General features: G+C 41.2%; 1 protein-coding gene across 1 annotated transcript in view; it reads left to right on the top strand.

Annotated features, from left to right (window-relative positions):
* LOC144931682 (myomesin-2-like) overlaps window positions 1-22,187 on the top strand; it is a 98,802-nt gene that overhangs the window by 50,334 nt on the left and 26,281 nt on the right. The window contains exons 17-20 of the mRNA XM_078855829.1: window positions 10,448-10,644; window positions 12,824-12,950; window positions 19,319-19,500; window positions 20,775-20,889. Coding sequence (XP_078711955.1) covers window positions 10,448-10,644; window positions 12,824-12,950; window positions 19,319-19,500; window positions 20,775-20,889 — 621 coding nt within the window. The remainder of the gene's footprint in view (window positions 1-10,447; window positions 10,645-12,823; window positions 12,951-19,318; window positions 19,501-20,774; window positions 20,890-22,187) is intronic.

A 22,187-nucleotide genomic window follows, 5' to 3' on the forward strand; every position in this document is an offset into this window, starting at 1 on the left:
CCAAGGGACGGCTTTCTTTTGAGCCTCGACCCAATTGGTGCTCGATCAGAGGACGCCAAAAGGCGTTAAGCTCAAAGACAATGCACTATCAAAAAAAAGCTGTCCCTTGGTGTGGACCAATCAGTTTCAAGGACAATGCATATATTATCACAGTATGTTTTTTGTTTGCATTTTGACTGCAAACATTGTGGTTAATGCAGACATGAAACCTTGTAAAAAGGTTTCAGTTTTGTTGCTAGAAAAAAGGGGAAAACCCCTATTATTATATTTTGGTACTGGCAAAGGAGGTCTAATTATATGTAGATGCTCACCCCGAGCCCTTATTACTTTGATAGTGCATTTTCTTTGAGCTGTACGCCTTTTGGCGTCCTCTGGTCGAGCACCAATTGGGCCGAGGCTCAAAAGAAAGCCGTCCCTTGGTGTGGACCAATCAGTTTCAAGGACAATGCATATATTATCATAGTATGTTTTTTCTTTGCATTTTGACTGCAAGTATTGTGGTTAATGCAGACATGAATCCTTGTAAAAAGGTTTCAGTTATGTTGCCAGAAAAAAGGGAAAAAACCCTATTATATCCCCCATTTAGCCTTCACAGTCTGTTGGGACAAGTGCTGTTAGCGGGCACTTATGAAGGCCAGCACGGCACATGGAGTGGGTGGGTGTCCAACACCCTGCCTGGTCGCTTTTGTCTCCCAAGTGGTGATAGTTACACATTGCACCAGTGACTCATTTATGAAGCTGAGTCGATCCAAAACCCATTTGGATAATCGTTGCTGGTGTTGGTAGCCATGAGCAGAGAATCAAACTCGAATCGCGGGGTGTGTAGCACAGTGCGCTAATGACTGCACTGCGGTTTCCCACAGTGTACCTGTGTGTGGTGTGCTGAGTGCCTTAAGCTCTGCTTCAATGGGACTCGAGTAAAGTTTGGTATAGAGTAAACAAGACCTTGGAACTAATGGACTCCTTTATCTCTATAGTGAAGTGTATGAAGGGTTATAATGTTAAGTAAGATAGTGCTTTTTTAAGAAATGAGCTGCATCAATGTATGATGAAATCTTGATTTATTTTTCTTTGTCAAGCGCTGGCCTTTATCTTTTATTGAAGAGACAAATATTTAAATACTTCAGAGCTCGGGTAAGTTTGCCTTGAAGATGATGGGTGCTGATCGATGACGATGAGTTGCAAGAATACATTTTGCAGACACTCATTTATATTTGCTCCATTTAATTCCAAAGGAGTTTTTAATTGCAGAGCATTTGCTATCATTTTCTGGTGCTGAGTTCTAATTTACCCAAAAATTACCACTCACCTGTGCGTCTACCAAATTAAATGTTCAAAATTGCGTACCATTCCACGTAAAAATTTAGATGTACGGAATTAGTTTCAAAATGTATTCAATGCAGTTCAGTTTAGTTAAGCACATTTTACATGGTAATCCGAATTTAATTAAATACACACATCATTCATCTGCCATTTTGCAGAAAGTAAATTATATCCATTTAGTTTCATACAGTTCTTGCTTTGACTACACCGTCATGCAAAGGGTTAAAGGAATTGTTTTGGTAAACAGAGGTTAAGGGAACACTGGAAATCACGGTGGACATGGTAAGCAGTCTAAATAATCCAACACCACATCTGGGCAATATGCAGCGTGCAGTGCTATTTCATATTGCTGAGACATAAATCATTATGGATTAGCTATTCTTTTTATGGAATCCTTTGGTGGCCAGGGCTGAATTGTAGCTGCAAAAGTGGATATCATTTTGCGGTAACAGAAAACAAATCAATATACAGGGTGCTTCAAGAAAATGTTAACTCTTCTGAGAATTTGCAACAATACCACAAGAAATGTGCCTCTGGGCTCTGGAGACCACCTGGAGAAGATTCCAGGCATGTGTTGACAATGATGGCGAACAAGTGGAGACTCTTTGACTTTTTGAAGCTATTAACATACATTTGTTATCATGTTACAGTATGTTATTCATTCTTTTTCCAAAAAAACGATAGTCCCATATAAGTGTCAAAAACATTTTGAAGCACCCTGTATATGTGCAAACGCCTTGTAATCGTATTAACTGCCATAATGACCAGTGTAGTGTAAGGTGGCGCCCCACTCGAGTTATGGCTTCAATCAGTATGCCTTGGCACTTTGTCTCGGGTCCACCATGCTCAAAAAATGCATCCCTGCTGCGGGAGAACAATTGTTCATCAGAAATGTAGATCAATTTATATCTGGAAAATAATCAGGTTGGGTTTGATGATGCGACTGCCATTCTTTGTATGCATATAAATAATCGGCTTTTATATAAAAATATAAATTTTGATTTGACTGAAATCTTTTTTTTGCCGCGAAAAAAATGGCTTTGCATGGCAGCCGTGCCAAATTTGATAGAAAGTACTTTAGATACCCAAAGTGTAATCTACTCTCCTGTGCATGCACACTTAAATAAATGTGTAGTGAGCAGCTTCTGAGGCACGCCGTGTATAATGCTTATTATTTATTAAGAGCACACTGGGCGATACATTTATGTAACGCAGCTACACATCGCCGACCCTAACACACAACCCCATCATCGGCATCCAACTACGCAGCTGCCCAACTAGTTCAGTGATGGCGATGGTGAGAGCCTTGCAGGAGATTGGCCACGAGGTCAGACGACGTAAAGAGATGACGGTGAGCAGCGATGCAGCTAGGACCCAGGACGCGCAACAGCACCGAACCTCTAGTTCGGTCCCCCTTATATAAGCTCCAGCGTGGCCAAGCCCTGCCTCTGGACACGCCCCCTTCTAGAACCCTCGAGCAGATTCCCGGAGCTTCTCGACTGACTCCGCCTTTCATCTTTACCCCAGATACGCCCTCATAATTAGGCATTACGTAATATACCTATAACCGCGATTACCCCTTCAGGCCGATAGGTGGCACCCTGTCATTACAAATGTATACATTTGACTTTGGGTTTGATTCATGCAGCTATTTTGGCCATCATTCTGCCACAAAGTGGTTTAAAAAAACATATCAAAAATGCAATGTTTAATGAGTCATGCATGACCAATTATGCTACGAACACAATCCCATTTCACCACTTCTCTTGCCACATTTTCTAAATGGATAAATGTGCTGGGATTACAGTGGAGTGAATGTTGACCCAGAATAATTGCAAAAAAAAAGTCATGCCATTGGTTGGACTCACATCAATAACACTTTGGAGGATCTGGTTTGTGCCAGGGAGAGTGTTACAGTCCAGTCTGCATATGTGGCACCTCCATCCGTTAGCACCTCCAATTTACCCTTTTATATTTGACCTGTGAACTGCAGAGTATGTTGGAAAGTGGCAGAATGGAGACTCACAGGAAAATAATGACATTGATGATGTAAAAATAAGATAATGAAGTTGATGATAATAATTATGATTTTGATACATTTATTCTGATATTGATACATGAGTGCTGCCACTGCTGCTGATGATGAAGAAGATGTAGCAGAGGTCGAGCTGCTCAGCAAAGCCAAACTGAGTCGTAAGATCATATGGGAGGGAACTGGTATACCTTAGAGTGGATAACACTCAAATGTCCACTCAGATAGATTAAATAATCCATTGATGCACTGTCATCTCGCAGCCTTGTGGCTTTGGGAGTTTCATAAATCCCCATGTGATTCACCAACTCAAATCTCCAAAGTGATGGATCACACACTGCGCCAGGCACCCATTTGAAGTCGAATCAAATTAGAAGAGGCTCAGAATAGGTTTTAAAACAATTCACCACTGATGTGTGCCATGGATGGTGATGAGGCTTAAAAAGTAAGTGGATTACAATTGGATAGAGGATGGTGCGTGTTGATGGTGTTGTATATATTGTCTTGAAAAGTTATTTGAGAAAATTAAATTAAAAGTGTAAATGTATAAATTTATGCTAATTTATTAAATTATGAAAATTAGGCTTGGCTTCGTTGTCTAGGGTTGTATTACCAATCGTGATAATACAATGATTCTCGATTTAACTTTAACTCATTATGTTTTAGTGTAATTATGCCCAGTCTCAGAATTCAGATCTCACCGCAGGATAGAGTTATTATAATCCAGATTATTATGCATGAACTAGGAAGGAACCACTCAGACTCTTCTGTGTTGAGCAATTTTTATATCTAAAAACACTATAATATGCGAAAACGCTTATGATCGGAATTGCCACTACAGTACTCCTGTAGAGGTTCTACTCATCGATCTGTCCAATTAACCCTCAATGGTTACGTTGTTAAAACGAATAAAAGGAATAGAACAATAGGCTAACTTCTCAGAGTAGCACAACTATACATGGCGATAGGAAAAGTCCTTAAAAAAAAGGACAATATTCATACGGAACCGTGCTAAAGAAACATGTACCCAATGGCAAAAGTATACGTCAACGAATTAATTGGTAAGATTATGCAATTAACGCAATGTCCTGAAACAAGAGTATGCGTGTGAGTGTATATGTTTGGCGAACAGATGCTTATCAATTGGCTAATGGGACATCAATGAATTCCCGGGCAAGATTCTGTGATCAAAAGAAGAATCTCAACACGATAGTATTCCTTTTGAGTGTGTAGAATCGTAACATATATGCTTATAAAAGTTGAATGTGTCATTAATACATTAATTGGTAAGGTTATGCGATAAAATAAATGAATGGCTTATAATTATAAACGACCGTATTCATGCAACTCAAGTGGCAAAACAATGCTTTTCACGATCAGCTAATAGTTAACACACCACCTTGGGATGGCACCCCTTTTTGAAACAGATAACTTATTCGCACTGATATGCGTGTTGTGTGTGTGTGGGGAGGGAGAGCACGAGGTTCAATGCTTATAGCAGGCAGGTATGGTATAAGTTGTCCACATACTATTTCTGTTACTCTGACGAGTTTAGCAGCTTCCGCGGTGCAGCGTTCCTTGTGTAGTGGGTTCTAATCAGGGGCACACCAAGACTTGGAGGCAACATGTTTATTTACTAACACAATGAGCACCACTCAACGTTCCAAGTTTAACTATGTACATTCCAAGCAACCATGGACATTATGGGTTAACTACGTAAGGTGGTGACCACCATCCCTAACCACCTAACCACTTGAACGGAATCTCTATGTGGTTGAACCAGAACAGCCAACACGTCGTCGGGTCGTCGTGTGCGGCGACCGAAGAGCAAGGATCGAGGATCGAAGAAGGCAACTTCTTCCCCGGGTTGAACAGCCACGCTCCCTCTCCTGAGGTGTCACGCCCCCTTCTCGATCCTTCGTGGAGGCTCTGGGTCCACATCACGTGGCCCGCTCACCCCCTTCTGGGCTCCCCGTGTCCCCTTGTCCGGTCACGTGCTCTTGTGGGTTCACCCAGACTGTCATGTCCTGACCCGACCTCCGTGACATCCGGAATCTGACCTCTAGTGAGCCCTTATGTATAGTACACACAGTATCGCCCTAGAACTGCTCATTTATGTCGTTACACAAGCAGGGAGCTGGGTCGGCGTGTATGTGTGTGTCGAACACACTTATTCTTCCTGCGTCGTCAGTCTCTCTCCACCGCTGGGTGGTTGCCGAGTCGGCACGTTGCTCGCTGTCGGCGGTGCTTGTGCTGGCAGGGTTTATGGGTTCGGCTCCATCTGCGTTGATGTGCACGATGATCCCGTCACCAGAGCGCTCGCAGCTCGTCCGCTGGCTGCAGCACTTCACCGCCCTTGGCACCAGACACTGTTGATCCTTGTAGACTGTAGAACGGCTTGGAGAGACAGCGCCTGTCGTCCCCCCCCCCCCTTCTTGAAGAGAGTCCTCAGGCAGTTGTCTATACGACTTCTTCTTGCTGCTCAGTGGACACGTTCAGGTCCTTGTCATTAGCTGCCTGCTTCGCGCGAACACCCTTGGTGCCTCCCCCACCCTTCCTCCAGGACAGGGGTCGGCAACCAAAACAACAAGAAGAGCCATTTCTTTCCAATTCGGTACAAAATTCAGTATTTCAAGAGCCGCAATGCATCTATGTACATACGTACATATCGTCAAGAAGCAGCCCGTAAAGAGCCGCATGCGGCTCCGGAGCCGTAGGTTGCCGACCCCTGCTCCAGGAGGGCTCCTGCTGTGAGCTGCTTCAGGGAGTTGGCACTCAATGTAGGATAACATTCAGCGATACACTGTCAGCGCCGAACTCAACGCTCGGCAAACACATCGCCCCTCTCCCCTGCAAGGCTCGACACTGTTGATCCATGTCGCCTCGACCTTTGTTGGTGTGTGCTCGGGGTTCCGAGTCAGCACATCTGCTGGGCTGCAGCGCCGTCCTTCTTCCAGGAGGGCTCCTGCTGTGAGCCTCTTGTCGCCGCGTCTCACTCACTCCCAAAACTCATCAATTGTATTAGCACGCCTCTTAGCTTCTCACAACTCTCATAGCTTAGTACAATACAACTTATCTCAGTCCTCGACTCTGCAAGCAACTCAATACGTAAGGGTAAATATCGAATAAAACATTCAGCGATACTCTGTCAGCGCTCAACACCCTTGGTTGATTTCGAGGACCATACCCTTGCCGTTGCTAGACTGATTTGCGTGGTTTGGATTTTTAGTTATATCCGCAAAATCTCCCACCTCAGACTCCTCTTCTCACAACGGAGCGGAACTCCTCTGATTCCGCTCCTTGGCCTGTGATTGGTCGGTTCTGGTGTACACGTGTGTGTGTGTGTCTGTTTGTTCTAATTAATTTAAGTACAGTAATTTCCTAAGTCACATCAAGGCCTGGCTCCTGTCCCCTTCCTCCAGCCATCTCATGGCCTGTGGAAACAGATGCTTTCAATTGCCCCTAAGGGTAGTTATTCTAGTTTTACAACTTTCCATAGCAATTAACCTGCAGATGTCTTTTGTGTGGACGAGGCAGGGGGGGGGTCTTTTTGGCCTTGTATTGCCTCAAAGTGTGAGTGCGCAGGTAGGAGGCACTGCATTCTTGTTTGGAAGTCGCTGAATCCGTATATAAAATAAAATCGATTACATAAAAAAATAGACAATATCACTCTTAATATAAATTCTTGGAAAAGGCATATTTACAACAATGGACCAGTAGATACGCAGCAAACACTGGTATGGTTATCATCATCATTTACCATTTCCACCATCATTCTCATCTATCTTCACCTTTATGATGACCATCATCATTGCTGTCCATCATCATTATAGTCATTGATATATTTTAGTCATGTTCAAATCGCCTTCATCGTTACTGTCGTACCTCCGATTAGCACGGAGGTACGATAGTATAGTTGGGTATGTATGGTGGGAAAGAAGTTCAACATACATACCTCGTCATCGTAATTGTTTTAGATAGCGCTGTGCCATATTTGGCTTCACGCTACATTCCACATCTCAGCTATCACACACACACATTAGCGTGTGTGTGTCAGATAGATGGAGCCTCACTGGTTGGCTCAATTTGTTGGTGAGACGACATCAACACGTATGGCCCTCATTCCTGTCAGCAATCCCACAGATACCTGATTAGCTTTCAGATTTTGTCGCGTGTAATTTCAGGCATCAGAAAGAATTAAAAAAACGTAAGAATACAAACTCTGTATTATTACAGAAAATCTAACAACCACGTAACGTTGAGCACAAGCATTAGAAACATGAATATTCCCATTATCCACAATGGGGAGGTGTTAACTACCTCGCCTGGCATGCAGGATTGCGTGGGTTCCATCCCTACCCTGACGCCTATATATTTGGAGTTTGCATGTTTATCTCCTTGTGGTGGCGTGGATTTTTATCCAGGTCCTCTGGTTTTTCCCTCCACATTTACAATTATGTGTTTAGATTATTTGGCTGCAATTAATTTCAACACGATAGGCCACTTCGTTGAGCTATAATTTGTAGCCAGGTGGCTTCTGAAAAAGAGCAATATTGCTCAGTGGGCCTTACCTGGTGAAATAAAAAAAAATTGTTCATAGTTTATTTTGCATTTGTTCATGGGAGAAGGACAATGCATCTGTCTCCATCACTCCCCTCCTTCAACACCATGGTCTTCTCTTGCATTGATTAACATTCAAGTAGGAAGGCTTTAATTTCAGTTTAATCAGCACATATAAAAATATTGTAAAGGTTTCTGTTAAACGGTTCTGCAGTACAATGATTAAACATTTTAAATGTTAATATACACTTATAATGTGCTATTCCTAAAAGTATACATTGTAATTGTAGCACATTAGTGCATTATTAGGATGAGTCCAGAGCAACATTTTAATATTTTACATGAAATATATTTTACTTTATTGTAAATGGCCCTTGTATTTCAGCTTCTGCATTTAACCAGGCAAAGATTTTAAATGAACACAAATATAAAAACACATGGGGAAATCAAACACATTGCGTACTTTACGGCAAAACTGATCATGTAACATTTACTTTGACTTGACGGTGCAATTTTACTCAAATTGCAAGTTGGCCATTATGCACTCTTAGAAGGCTGTGGAGCTGATGGGATGTGTAATAAAATATATATATATATTTGCAGGTATTCAAATGCATCGTGTGCCTATGTTGTTTAATTCCCCCACAACAACGTTTATTGTTTATTCGTGCAAATGAACTAAGCGGTTGTAAAGATTCCATAAAAAAACACCTCGAAAACAATGAGGGACAAGTGTGGCACATTAGGAATGGATCACTCTTTTAATTATATCCTTGTGCAGCAAGGGAGTAAAGTGTGGTTCTGTGAAGGTCCTGATGTGCTGTGCAGTGCATCAATGCATGTGTGTACAGCAGCATGTGATAACTGAGTCGGGCCTGTAGGTGGCTGGCAGGGTTAATGAAACAGGACCCTGCGGGGTGGGCTGGTAGGAACGAATAACCAAAGAACATAATGTATTATTACACTTGTTTAGCCAGGAAAGCCCCACTGAGTCTAAAGGTTTTTGTAGGGTCCTGCCAAGTGTTTGCAGTAGGGGGCGATGTTGCTACACCGAATCGGACGATACGAAGGGAGAGTGTGAGGCCTAGTTCTAGGCTTTAGGCCTAGCTGTAGGCGTTAGGCCGCTGTGAGTTAATTTTTAATTTAAATGTTTTAATTATTTATGTAAAAGCTTTAAACTTAAATGTTTCCATTTAAAAGCATCAGGGAATGTAACATTGTTAAACATTAACTCCCTTGCACATACGCGGGGGTACGATACGAAGGGAGAGTGTGAGGCCTAGTTCTAGGCTTTAGGCCTAGCTGTAGGCTTTAGGGTGCTGTGAGTTAAATTTTAATTTAAAAGTTTTAATTAAAAGCTATCTCAGGGAATTATAAGGGAATATTACACTTGTTTAGCCAGGAAAGCCTCATGAATTTAAATGTTTTAATTAAAAGCAATCTGAGGGAATTATAAGGGAATGTTACACTTGTTTAGCCAGGAAAGCGTCACTGAGTCTAAAGGTTTTTGTAGGGTCATGCCAAGTGTTTGCAGTAGGGGGCGATGTTGCTACACAGACGGACGGACGGACGATATAATCTGTTGTAGGCTGGTCCACTTCGTTCCTACCAGTATAACCGCACGTGTAAACCAGCCACATGGTTAATGGTGTCTCGGAAGAATTGCTGCGTGTAACATGCGCTGTTGCATTTTACAGGTAAAGGACCCAAAGGTTGTTTTTGATCGTTATATAAATGTTCTAGACTTGTTCTAGACTTGTTCTAGACTTTAAGCTTGGCTTTGAATTGTTCGTTTGTGATATATGCAATTAGAGGCGTTTTAGCACTGTGCATTGTAAAGGGATGACGCACTGTAATTTGTTACTGTCATTGTAATTCTCTAACTCTAATACTATTTAGTCTATAACCATGCCCATGTACCCAGAGTATGACTATTTGCAATGCTATTGAGAATAGAACACATGTAAGGTAGTAAGCTGTACAATGGTGAGATACAGTACGTATACTGTACACATACAGACACAGTAATATAATGGATGTAATATACCGATATAAGTGGATGGTATAGATAGACATACAGCTTAGGATTAAAGTAATAGTCGAATAGTGATGTGCAAATGTGATTGTCAAAGACAAGGATGGTTTATAAGTAGTAGAATTGGGTTTAAGAGAAAGGGTTAATGAATAACCGCACGTGTAAACCAGCGACATGGTTAATGGCGTCTCGGAAGAATTGCTGCGTGTAACACGCGATGTTGCATTTTACAGAGTGACGGTGCGGTTCTTCACAAGATTAATATTAACTACAATAAATAAATGTGCTTGCCTCGATTTGGAGCACCTGCCCACGTCCTTAATTTCGAGTGTGCAACACAAGGATACGCCTGCTTGAAGCCAGCTATTATCAGCATACATTCGAATGCAAGAATGAACGTTTTTGCTCTAACACACACATAATAAATTACGAGTTTCCCCCCAAGAATGTGAACAATTTGCCTGATTCAGTGTCACCCTTCTTCGTCCTTCCTGCAGTGAGCCCATCGCCTCCCCATGGGATTACGTTGCTCAACTCCCAAAAGGATGGCATGGTGCTGGGTTGGAAGGAGCCAACGTTCCTGGGAGGTGCCAGCGTGACGCACTACTACGTGGATTACTGCGAAGTGGTGGCGGGCGAAGCTGGGGAATGGAACGAGGCCAAAACGCAGTCTATGGGAGAGCGGGTGTGCAAGGTACGTACCATGTTGAACTTCTTTCGCACCGAACGGAGCCAACCGTGCTAATCAGAGGTGCAGGGGAAGGACAACAAGCTAACACACACAAACGCAGTTGTAAAGGAATGAGTTTTCAATCTAGATTTTAAAGTTCATAGCTCCAGTGGCTTCCTAATATCGGCAGGGAGAGCGTTCAAGTCGGCCGCAGAAGCGCATTGACCGTCTTTGTTCGATGGTTAGCCAAAAGCCACTGCAGCGAGGATGACCGGAGTTCGCGTGATGGTTTATGTTCCTTGACAAGATCAGCAAGTTATTGTGGTTGATTTGTGGCAAGCACTTTGCGTGTAATGAGTGCATCCTTATAATGTATTCATTTGGCAACCATAAGCCAATGCAGCTCAGTGAGCACCGGCCGAACATGGTCGGATCTTGCAGTACCCGTCACGACACGTGTCGAAGAATTGTGTATACGCTGCCTCTTGTTAATGTTGTTGCCAGACGTACCGTAGAGGAGTAAGTTGCAATAATCGAGCTTTGTTCATACTATGCCACCGTGTTGGCTATGTCACAATTCAACAGTGGTCGAATGTGCAAACCCTGCAGCTGCTTCCATGATAATTACATTATTCGCGAATATCATTTGCGATTAATTTCATAGCTTACACCTTACTGCTTCGACTTAAAATGCCAATGGAGTAATTTGTTAATTTTCAATATGGCTTGTGGCACTATGTATTGTTGGAGATTAAGTCCACATATTTGTCAATAACAGTGCCAAAAAAATGAAAAATAATGCAATAGGTGACGTTTAGACTTAAAACTTTCGTGACTGCAGGAATTTATATTCTTGGTTCTTTCGGTAAAGTCACGTAGAAAAGAAAACCAAAATAAAAATTAAACGCAACAAACCCACGACGTTTTTATTGCATCCTAAGCGGTCTTCTTCAGGTGGAAGAAGACTGTTTGTGTTGCGATTTTTATTTTTGTTTTCTATCTACGTGACTTTACCGAAATAACCAAGAATATGAATAGGTGACGTTTTGAGCAATGGCCCTTTATTATGAATGTGAGTTTTTATCTTATTTGTACTTGCAGACTGTTGCCATCGCAGGATAGGTGTTCAGGAAATAAAATAATAAGTTGGCCTTACAGGTCGTTCCACTGCATTCAAATGCTGTGTAAAGTATTATACTGGGAACACAAATGTAAGTTCTGTGGTACAAAGTAAAAAATCAAATAAAATCTCGAATCGTATTGCCCTATCACCACCATGGGCTACAGTCAATATAAACCTTCTATGCTTTTCAGGATATAATTATGGATGGACATTGAGTCATTGCAATTCCCGTACTTGATTTATAGAGAAATCACTCAATACAGATTGGACTTGACGTTTTCCCCACGTTATATTTTGTACAAGTGTATTCTTCCTAATTTTTTAGTATTCAAGATCGAGATTACATTCAGAAAGAATAAAGGAATCCTTCATGATGATGATGATGATGACGCATGTACATTTTCCTGATTCGATTTAGTTTTGAGTCTTTAGACCATTCTTGAAGGAGCAGCAATTGCACCTTAAACGGAATGTAACACTCAAATAATATTGCAACAATAGTAATAATTTATACTCTGTTGTCACTTCACCGCTGAATGAAGGCCTCCCCATGTCATGTCACTCATGGGGGTTGTTTGACCATACTTTCCTACACTGGCCAATGTGAGTTGGTGAAGGCAGAGGGATAGCCGATTCAGATACCACTCAACACAATTGCTCGGTGTGTTTGGAAATCATACTAAGGCTTTCTCTTATACAGTTCAGTGCATAAATTACTGCACCACTGCTCCCCTAAAATGCTCAAAGTTAGATTGATTTTGAAATACTGTGTTAATCTTTGCGGTGTGACAGAATGGCTAATTGAAAGTTATTCTTGGTTAATCCTTAAAAATATTTTTTATTTTAGAATTTAAAAAACACTCCTTTAATTGTCTTCTCTCTCAAAATGTGTGAATTAGATGAGTATGATGAAAATGTAATTGCTGTAGCAAATCCAACAGTGCTAAACTTTATCTCTCAATCCAGTTATGTCACTGACATACCAAATCTCGTTTTTCTGTTGTTTGTCTTACATCCATCTGTTGACAGATGCTGCTTATTTACACATCATTTTATTGTATGTATTGTGTTTGCCATCAGATCAGTGGGCTGGAGGACAGCAAGGAATACCAGTTCCGCATACGAGCGGAGAACTTGGCGGGTGTGGGCGACGTCTCCAAACCCAGCTCTGCCTTTCTATTCAAGGAGTGGAACTTCCCAGAACCAGGTATGGTCACCCAATGTAAGACACAATCCTGCACAGTAAACCCTCTCTATCCGCGAGGGTTACGTTCTTGAAAACTCTCGCGAATGCGAAATTCACGAATGCAGGAAGCTTGTGCCAATGGGAAAAAATTTACCCGTAAAAACAAAGTTTTTCACTATAAATCCTTTATATGCGTGGCGGCTAGAGTCCTCTCGTCCTCTGGCTTGAGATGGCTGCCACCTATGGGTCAGATGATTGCCTGCCACCATTAAGCAATTGGTAATTAAATAAATAAATAACTTCCTAAAATGTTGAAAATTTTGGAACAAAAAATTTCACGAAAATAAATTGTCACGCACAACGAGTCTGTGTGCAAAATGTCAGCTCGATTGGATCACGGGAAGTGGGTTTAAAAACGACCAAAAGATTTGCACGGTCGTAAGCGCACAAGCAAGCAAGTGAACTTAATATAAAGGATTTAAAAATGGGGTTACGTTCCTGGTACGAGTGAACATGGGGGAGGGGGGAGAATGGTAAATGTTTAATTACATTGACTACAATAATTAAGTAAGTACTGCTTTATAAAGAACATTTTATTTTTGAATCATCTTTGATGATGATTTGACGACTATGGAGGTGGTGGTAAGGGTGACAAATTCTGGATATGCAGGTGTTTGACAACACCTGCAAATCATGGGACCTCCTTTGCCAGTATCAAGATATAACAATAGGTTTTTCCCCTTTTTTATGGCAACAAAACAGGTGTTAAGATGTTAAAACACCAAACTGAAACCTTTTGCAAGGAATCGTGTCTGCATTAACAACATATACTTGTGGTGAAAATACAAACAAAAAACATGCTCTGACAGTATATGCATTGTCTTTTAAACTGATTGGTCCACACCAGAGACAGCTTTCTTTAGAGCCTAGTCTCAAACAGTGTTAGACCAGAGGACACCAAAAGGCGAACAGCAAAAAGACAAGCTGTCTCTGGTGTGTCAGAGCATGTTTTTTGTTTGTATTTTCACCACAACTATATGTGGTTAATGCAGACATGATTCCTTGCAAAAGGTTTCAGTTTGGTGTTTTGTTTTCAGAAAAAAGGGGAAAACCCTATTCTCAAACCCCTGCACAGTTATAATTTTAGCACTCTTGCGGAGCGCTAGCCGCAGCACTTTCCCTAATTGCATTAACTTGTTTTTCATCAGCCTCACAGTCGACTCGTTTATACCGAAATGTGTTAACGAGGCGACTGTAAGTACGTATAAAGTAAAATAGCAAGTTCAGTGCGAGATTGCTGCGAGACTGAGGACTAAGCGGGCAGCCGAGGGAGCATGCCTAACCTTCGCAAAGAGTTTCAAATGTAAAAGTCTGTGCACACCTCCCGAGTGTCGGTGGTCTGGCACTATATACACCAGAGGTGTGGACTCGAGTCATGTGACTTGGACTCGAGTCAGACTCGAGTCATGAATTTGATGACTTGCGACTCGACTTGGACTTGCATAACAATGACTTTGTCCCACCTATGAGATGTGGACTCGAGTCATGTGACTTGGACTCGAGTCAGACTCGAGTCATGAATTTGATGACTTGCGACTCGACTTGGACTTGCATAACAATGACTTTGTCCCACCTCTGATATACACTCGTGAATACTGGAATATGCAAAACTCACGAATCCAGAACTCGCGCATCGCGAGGGTTTACCGTATAGCTCCTTGATTTGATTCCGGATTTGTACCGACGCGATTAACTCTACGAATTGAGCTCAAGCGAGTTCCTGTAAAAGTTCCCATCACATCCTAACAACATGCGGTGAAACCCGAAAAACATCAGAGAACTACACAGCACAACCGCAGAAACCTACATAGCAGTAATGTTGTGTGTTGAAAACACGGAATAACGAACACAGCTTGTAACAGCACCGCTGGTTACGCGAAAGGCAATCATTTATAAGATGGTGGGGCATGTGTTATCCATAGTGGATTATTTATATGTGGGTTTGTGCTCATTAAAATAGGGATAGGAAGGGCGGCTTGGGAGTGGTGTAAAGTGTTGATAGTCTGAGCTCTTCCAATATGTCTGGCCAGCATGGAAGAGTAGGCCAAATACCCTCTAGAGGGGCTCTCTCCTGGAGGCACCTTTTACCACAAGTGGTATGCACCTTTGCCTTTTACATTGTTCTCAAGGCAAATCACAATTAATTCACGTAGGCTTCTGGTGGGCAGTCTTCCATCTTGGACACCCACCTGGTTTCTGTCTTGACACAAGGTGCCCTAGATAATTGAACGTCAGCAGCTGTCTGCTTAAGCCAGTGAATACCTCCAGCTGTGTTCAATTGGACCCACTAAGGTTTATCCCCTGACCCTGCCTCTCAAACTGATCTTAAATCCCCACAATTATTCGCCAAATTTTCACGTGCCAGCCAATTTGAGGCTGGTTATGCCTGTAGCACTGCTCCATATTCTGCACTACATATACTCACCGATGGTATAAACTAATTAATAGCGGTGAAAATCTATTCCCATTTGTCAACCGTGCCTCACATTGGCAACCGTGCCTCACATTTGGCAAAGTAAAATGACACCTGGCAATATTGTCCGGTGTCCTTGTGGATTGTTGCTGCACTGTGGCATTCACCAAGGATCCCATTTGAGAGGGCAGCGATGGGGCCAGGCCTAATTTTAAGGAGGGCACAACCTCTCCCTAGAATGGTAAACATTGCACCTAAAATCCTCGGTCTGGGGGCGTCACCAGTCTTGGCAATTTTTTTTTCTGGAGGCAGAAGGCTGACATCACACCCGACTACACCTCCATCACCTATTTTTTTACTTACCAAGTAAGGCCCACTGAGCTTTTTGGCTTTTTTTTCAAAAGCGACCTTGCCACAAATTATAGCTCAGAAAAGTAGCTTATCATGTGGAAATGTAGAGCAGACAAAACTCTGAATGCATGTTGATTCTAAGTGTGGAGGGGAAAAAAACAGAGGTCCCGAATAAAAATCCACGTGACCACGGGGAGAACATGCTAACTCCAAATTTACAGACATCAGGGTCAGGATCGAACTGATGACCTCCTGTATACCAAGTAAGGTAGTTAACATCTCGCCACCACAGCATCCTGCCAGTAATGCCACTATTAGTACTACTGTCCAGTTGGTGCCCGATCAACATAATACAAAAGTATTATGGAATATTTATCATCTGCTTGTAGGTTTAATTTAAGTTCAGTTTTAACAAGGGAAAGATTATCAATTTTGTATCTGCCCATGAAGCAATTCAGTTACAAACTGATAAACGTTGGACTCAAGAGGTGATTGCACAATCTCTGAGCCTGTGCTCTGTCACTGTTAGTCTACGGTGCCATTACTGACATCTGACAGTGATTTTCATCTATGGGTCATGATTAAATAAAATTGGTCTCATCATTCGGGTTGCTGATTGATTTCCAGATACAAGCTTAAACCCAATGCCTCCAAATCACTTCCAGCCTATTACAACCTTAATAATTATATTTTACTAATCAATACACTGTACCGTGTTCTTAATACCTGCTTATAAATACATTTAGTATACGTATATAGCAGAAACAAAACACATAATTGCAGTGTGGTCATGGTGACATCTTCATCGATGTAGAATTTTAAATACCAGCCACTGTGAATAGCAATGTGACATTGTTTCTTGTCGCAATAATTACAAGTAAAGACTTTGACTTGTCAAGTATATCCTATTAATACTGTTGAAAATAATGCAGCAGATGGTGGCTTTTTTAAAAGTCTAAAACAATCCACAAGAATGATTGAATGCCTTCACTGTACTTATTTGTGGTTGTTGAAAATATTTAATTTGTACTACAATGCTCAAGCAGATGAGCTCAGATTTCTAAGCATAAGCAAACGGTGAACTATAACATTTCTCAGAATTCGACATAACTGTGAGTCTAATGTTTTGTTTGTGACAGCAGGCAGGCAGAGACGATTACTTGCCCAACATCAGTGTGTTCGCTTTGTTCCAATGCGTAGGACTATACAAAGCATATGTCCTGCATGCAAAGTCATCTTTTTTTTACATAATGTTCAACAAGGAATACACAAGGGATGACTAATCGATGCAAATTTCTAAAGTAGCCAAGTAAAAAGCAAAATAAGACACCATTGCATATGCGAAAATGTAATTAAATAAATATGACATTTCTAACACTGCAGATGTGTATTGGATATTGGAATGCAATGTGCTAATGGTGGTGTTTGATGCCTGTAGAGGTCTCGCTAGAGATCACAATATACATGTTTTATTGACCTGCTGATGACCGTTCATAAAACGTAGTATTGTCCATCATAAATGCCCATTTAAAAACGCTGATGTACATGTATAACATAATTCTGATTCTCATGTGAATACATATGAATATTTTGTGGGCACTTTGAGACAATTCAAAATAAGCAAGCTGTTGCAGCTGCTGGAATCCACTGCTTGTAAATTGCGTGTGCAATCACTGTACAAACTATTCACTAAGGCGTTGTTAAGCTGCATACCCATAACCTTGGGATAGACCAAAAATAAATCTTTGGAATGGAATAATGTAAATAACACTTGTATGGTTGTGGTTAAATTGGCAGATGTATAATTTGAAAGCATATTTAATGTAAATTCACAACCTGAAAGGCAGTCTGGGAGTGTACATATCCTAGGTGTGATTAATCATACAAAGCAATGTAACATTTTTAAATGTTTGTGTTTCAAACATGCATGAGTGTGGACCATGATTCACTTTTATCTGCAAATAACCTCATCAAGTTCCACCTAATTAAATTACAATTTTGAGGTAAATGTAGAAAGCATTGCATTAAAGAGTAAAACTGGACATTAAAATTCCCTCAAAGGCACGAGGAGTTGATATTAATTTAGACTTGCTCCCTTTAAGGCATTAAGGCCCTTACCAGATAACTCTGCATGTTGCTGGTAGTATGGTAAATAAGTTAGTCTTGTTTATCATCTAGCAATGCACTATTTCTTTCAATTATGCAATTTTATGAAAAAGAAAAATATTTATCAAGTACAATCCTGTGAAACCAGGCCATTTAAAGTAGAATAAAACACTATTTGCATTGGAGTGTATTTTAGATTTGGAGAAAATACAAGGAGCACAGTGCACATCTTTAAGTGGCTATTTGGTGCATATTTTTTTAAAGGCATGGGATAAATTGGATGACTTCCACAACGCTTTCTCTGTCCTATTCACAGGATGGATTTAGGGCAGATTTAGCAAACCTGCCAGAGATCTGCCAAAATGTCTCCAACAATAAGGGACCATGGGATCAATAGCATTGATGTCGTGATGTCAGCTCGTCCCTGTGCCAACAACCCATCAGAGTGTGGCATTGTAATTACACTGGGTTGGTGCATGTCCCCCAAAATGGGATTTTAACACCGCAGCACCTCACTTTCAATTGAGCCTGGGAAATGTATTGCTCGTGCTGTGAGTCAAAAGGTGCCAGTCCAAAGAGACCTGGAATCAAAGGTCACAGCATATTATTACTATTGCCATTGCTATGATTACTGTCTCCATGTCAGTGCATTCTCTGCTATTATCCATCTCTCTAAGTCTGCATGCACTGCTGGCACTGTAATCTCCATGAATGAGGTGATCTCTTTTCTTTCTTTGCATCTGTGTTCTATTTTGTGTGCCTTCATCTCTGTCATATAACTAAATAGCAAGTTGCATGTCACGATTTAATTATGAATTGTAATCTGCATCTCATGATTCACCAGCCGAAAGCTGGGAGATCAATCCAGGGCTGGTGGATTTTGCAGGATGTGAAATAAAATTAACTTAAGTTTAATCAAATTGCTTTTCTACTTAATTTACTATCTTTCTTGGCTCCTTGTACCTAAACATTTCCCAGTAAAAACATAATTTTGAGAAACGAACGAACATAGTATTCATTCTTTTGTTTTCTCATATAAATGTCCAATACATCTAACTTGCCTTTTTTCGAATTAATCGTATTTTCTTTGTGTACCTGCTGTTACTCGTCTTGTGTCTTCATGACAGTTTTACCACCTTTAAAATATGAATTTGCTTTTTAGACTGTGTGTAATTGTCCAGCATTCACGTCCATATCGGCGAACAGACCATATGTAACAATGCAGTATTCGAATTATTGTTAGCATTAATAACTACTTATTTTTCAATATAGATCCCAATTTATGAAGCATATATACTGTTGGTGCTTTTCTTCTGTTTAACATGCTTCACCTGTAAAATTTTGGTATAACTGACCTGTACTCGGAAAGTGTATACTTGTGCAAAACATGCGACGCAACTGGACAATCAATGTTATTGCGTGTTAATTTATCGGATATTTTTTTTGTCACCTTGCCCAGGCCCTCCCTTTGATGTGGTGTTCACCGAAGTTCGAGCTCAGTCTATCGTGGTGCTCTGGAAGGCCCCTCTCTACACGGGCAAGAGCCCCGTCACTGGGTTCAATGTGGAAATTACAGAGGACACTCTTGAGGAACACTGGCAGTTGGTCAACACCGACTTGGTGTCTAAAAGATACTACAAGGTATGCTGCCCCTGCAAGCAATCTTGCTTGCAAATCCAATGAGTATTTTCTCAGATCCACTTAAAATTGGAGTGCCCTCCAATGATGTTTGTACTGTATGTGTGTTTGTGAGTTGAGCTACAAATATTTTTATATTATTGTTTTTATTTTTAAATAGGTAATAGCCTCAGGTATTAATTCAGTAATACTCATGTTTGTTATAATTATTCCAATGTATAATTTGTTGGAGTTGCACAGTGGTTAGTAAAGATTATGCTTTTAGTGCAGTTTCAATCAATATTTCGTATCTGATTTTAAATTTGGTTGTGAGAATCGTTCATGAATTAACAAGTGAGCTGATACAATACTTATGTGGGACATGTAATGCCCAACACATGGCACTTTTATTTGTTTGGCTATGTTGGATGGTGGAGGATTCATGACATACTGTACATATGGCCAGCTCATTATGTGGCCTTCCACAAAAATTTATGAAAAAGCACTTTCTATTTTTTTTACTGCATCGTGGTCATCAGCCGTGGTCTATCTATGGAATCTTTCACGTCCGCTGGACAGTGGACAGTGCACATTGTTACAGTTCACACATCCGAAGTTATAACCAAAGTGGCCTGCCGGATTCTTATCTCAAACCTTGACAACAATCAGCAAACACGCTACCGATGGGCCGTATCACCGCCCTTGAAAGTTGAATCCAGAGAACATTGAGCCAACACCTCTTGGATCCTTGAATCAGGTCTGTGTAGTCCCCTGTGATCATGCCATATTTTCACGCATGTTAATGGCCTCAGCCTGGTCACCAATGACTGTCCAAAACAAATAATTGTATTACATTTGTTTGTCCCACTAATTTTGTCAAAAGTCAAGATTTAAGAATTTTAATATCAGTTTTACTGCCATGCTGCAAATATTTATCTATAGCAGAGAATTTAGGAAAGTGGGTAATTTCAAGGTATCTCAGTAGTAGTTCTGTGATATGTCCTTCTTTATGTCATTCTCTAATTATATGTATGTGCTGCTCTGTGAGAATTCCAAATGAACACTGTTTTGTGACATGATGCTGAGAGCACAATTTGAAGGAAAATGATAAAAAGACAAAAAATCATAAAATTGACGTGAAGATACCAGCAGGTACATGCAGCATTTCCCCATCTGAACTCTTCTTCCAAAATGCAATTTGTTTTAAGAGACAACCAATTACATAAACGGGTGGTGGATGCATGACCAGTGTAGTTTTATCATTGGTCTTAGTTGCGTTGTTTTTGATACGTGCACAGGTGAAAAACTTGGAGGAGGGCAAGGCCTATCGGTTTAGAGTCAATGCCGTGAACGCGTCCGGAGCTGGCAAGTATTCAGTCCACTCAGACCCTGTGGTGGCAGCCACGCCAGTTGGTAAGTGTTTGCTGAAGCGTGCTTGACCACATAATAATTTATAGCCACAATAATACTCACTAATGACTCCAGCAATATTGATAGTATGGAATGGCTGTATTAATCACATATGTAATTTGAGATCATATGGGTGGGGTGAGCGTTTAATCTGCGGCGTACATGTTGAACAGTGTTTGAACAAAGACAGATGGGTAAGCACTGTTTTGTTAAATATTCTGAGCCGCCCAAATATATAGCACATTACTATTCTTTTTATAATGTCATCATTAATGGAATACAAACCCAAGAACTACTTACGTGAGAAAAAAAAGTCACAAACTAATTTAATTGTTGCTATTCCGCTCGGGGAATATCTTGATTGTGCAAGTCAATAATTGTTTGTTAAAACGATTGTTTAATGGCACGCGAAATACTATTTGGGTAGTTCTTAATAAATTAACAATTATTCCCGTTATTATTTTTATAAATAAGAAGTCCTCATCGCTTTCCAAAGCTCATAGATCTCGCCAGCAGAATACAGACTCGGAATCGACGAGCATAATACAGGGACTAATAAACCACAGAAGGACACTCAAAGTTGCTCCAAACATCAGTGATTTAATAAAGTATAAAAAAAATATTAACTGACATTTCAGATTAACCACCCGGCACTCCACTACAACAAATTGACGCACAGTGTGAAGAGAAACCTCACCTGCCCAACCGGCCAACACAAACGCACACGACACACACAATGCACACAAACTCACACAGACTCACAAAAACACACACAACGCACACACGGTAGAGGCAAGATGTCGACGTCGGAGTTCATTCCGAGCCGACGTTGTAAGGCTCTAATATGTACCTTCAGTGAGATGGTTAGCTGATGGATGGAAGCCTGATTGATGGTGCTCAGTTTTCCGTCCTTCCCCGCACCTCTGATTAGCACGGTTGGCTATCTACGGCGCGAAAGAAGTTCCACATAAATATACATATATGGTGTTGTAGGTGTTGCATAGAACTGTCAGCGAGGCCAGATCTTCTCCCTTGCTAAGTACCTTCGGTGCCTTAGTGACCCACCAGTCTCTCTGCCTGCCGGACAAAGGACCACAAGCACCTCAGAAGGCTGCAGTTGGCCGCTTGAGCCCCGACTGGACTGATGGTTGACCGTTGTGCCTTTCTTCGGCTCAGAGCACCTTTCAGCGTTGCTCCCAGAGTCACACATGAAGATTCTGAGATTCTTCGGTTACACTTTGTTACACTTTGTGCGTCTTTCACAGTGGCATGCCAGGGTCACCCTCCACTGCAATAGCTTG

This window comes from Lampetra fluviatilis, chromosome 4 (genome assembly GCF_964198595.1).
Source record: "Lampetra fluviatilis chromosome 4, kcLamFluv1.1, whole genome shotgun sequence".
NCBI classification, from domain to species: Eukaryota; Metazoa; Chordata; class Hyperoartia; order Petromyzontiformes; family Petromyzontidae; genus Lampetra; species Lampetra fluviatilis.